This window comes from Phytophthora parasitica, assembly GCF_000247585.1.
Source record: "Phytophthora parasitica INRA-310 unplaced genomic scaffold supercont2.66, whole genome shotgun sequence".
In the NCBI taxonomy this organism is placed as follows: Eukaryota; Oomycota; class Peronosporomycetes; order Peronosporales; family Peronosporaceae; genus Phytophthora; species Phytophthora nicotianae.
The window spans coordinates 243,774-244,294 of NW_008649052.1; the positions used below are offsets into that span (position 1 = coordinate 243,774).

The 521-nt window shown below is 47.4% G+C and overlaps 1 protein-coding gene across 1 annotated transcript; it reads left to right on the forward strand.

Annotated features, from left to right (window-relative positions):
• Positions 1-182: 182 nt before the first annotated feature.
• PPTG_24072 (hypothetical protein) lies at positions 183-390 on the forward strand (the record flags this gene model as incomplete). Its single annotated transcript, XM_008915020.1, has 2 exons — positions 183-254; positions 313-390. The coding sequence occupies 2 exons, from the start codon at positions 183-185 to the stop codon at positions 388-390; spliced, it is 150 nt and encodes a 49-aa protein (XP_008913268.1).
• Between the last annotated feature and the right edge of the window lie 131 nt (positions 391-521).

Sequence of the window (521 nt, forward strand, 5' to 3'; positions counted from 1 at the left end):
GCGCTGGCGAACTTACTATGATATGCTCGACGCTGCTGACGTCGGGCCTACAATGCGTGACCTTCTATAACGCTCATGACATGCAAGGCGCATGTATACCAAAACTGTCTCTCAGCAGACAAGATGAATATGATCACAAATAAGGAGGTTCCGGCGATTGCTTAGACGTATATATTATCCTCATGCACAAGAGCACGTCGTACGAGTACTGCAACGCGTTATCGAAAAAGCTGGCGCGCCTAAGGCAAATCGAGGTACGCAGATTGATTCGAGGCAATCTACTTAGCCAAACCGTTCAACTCGTGGGTGTAGGAGCGCCGAAGCAGCAAGGTGTGGACTCGTGCCATAAAAAGCATTAAACATACATGGGACTCTGCCATCGCGCTGTAATTATCTACACCTTAGAGAGTTCAATGATCCACTACATTCAATTTAGCTGTGAGCATCATTTTCCGAAAGGAATTCGGGCATTTGCCGCTTCTCTGCTTCTTCACGGCCAGGTTCAAAGGCCCAAAGTTTTT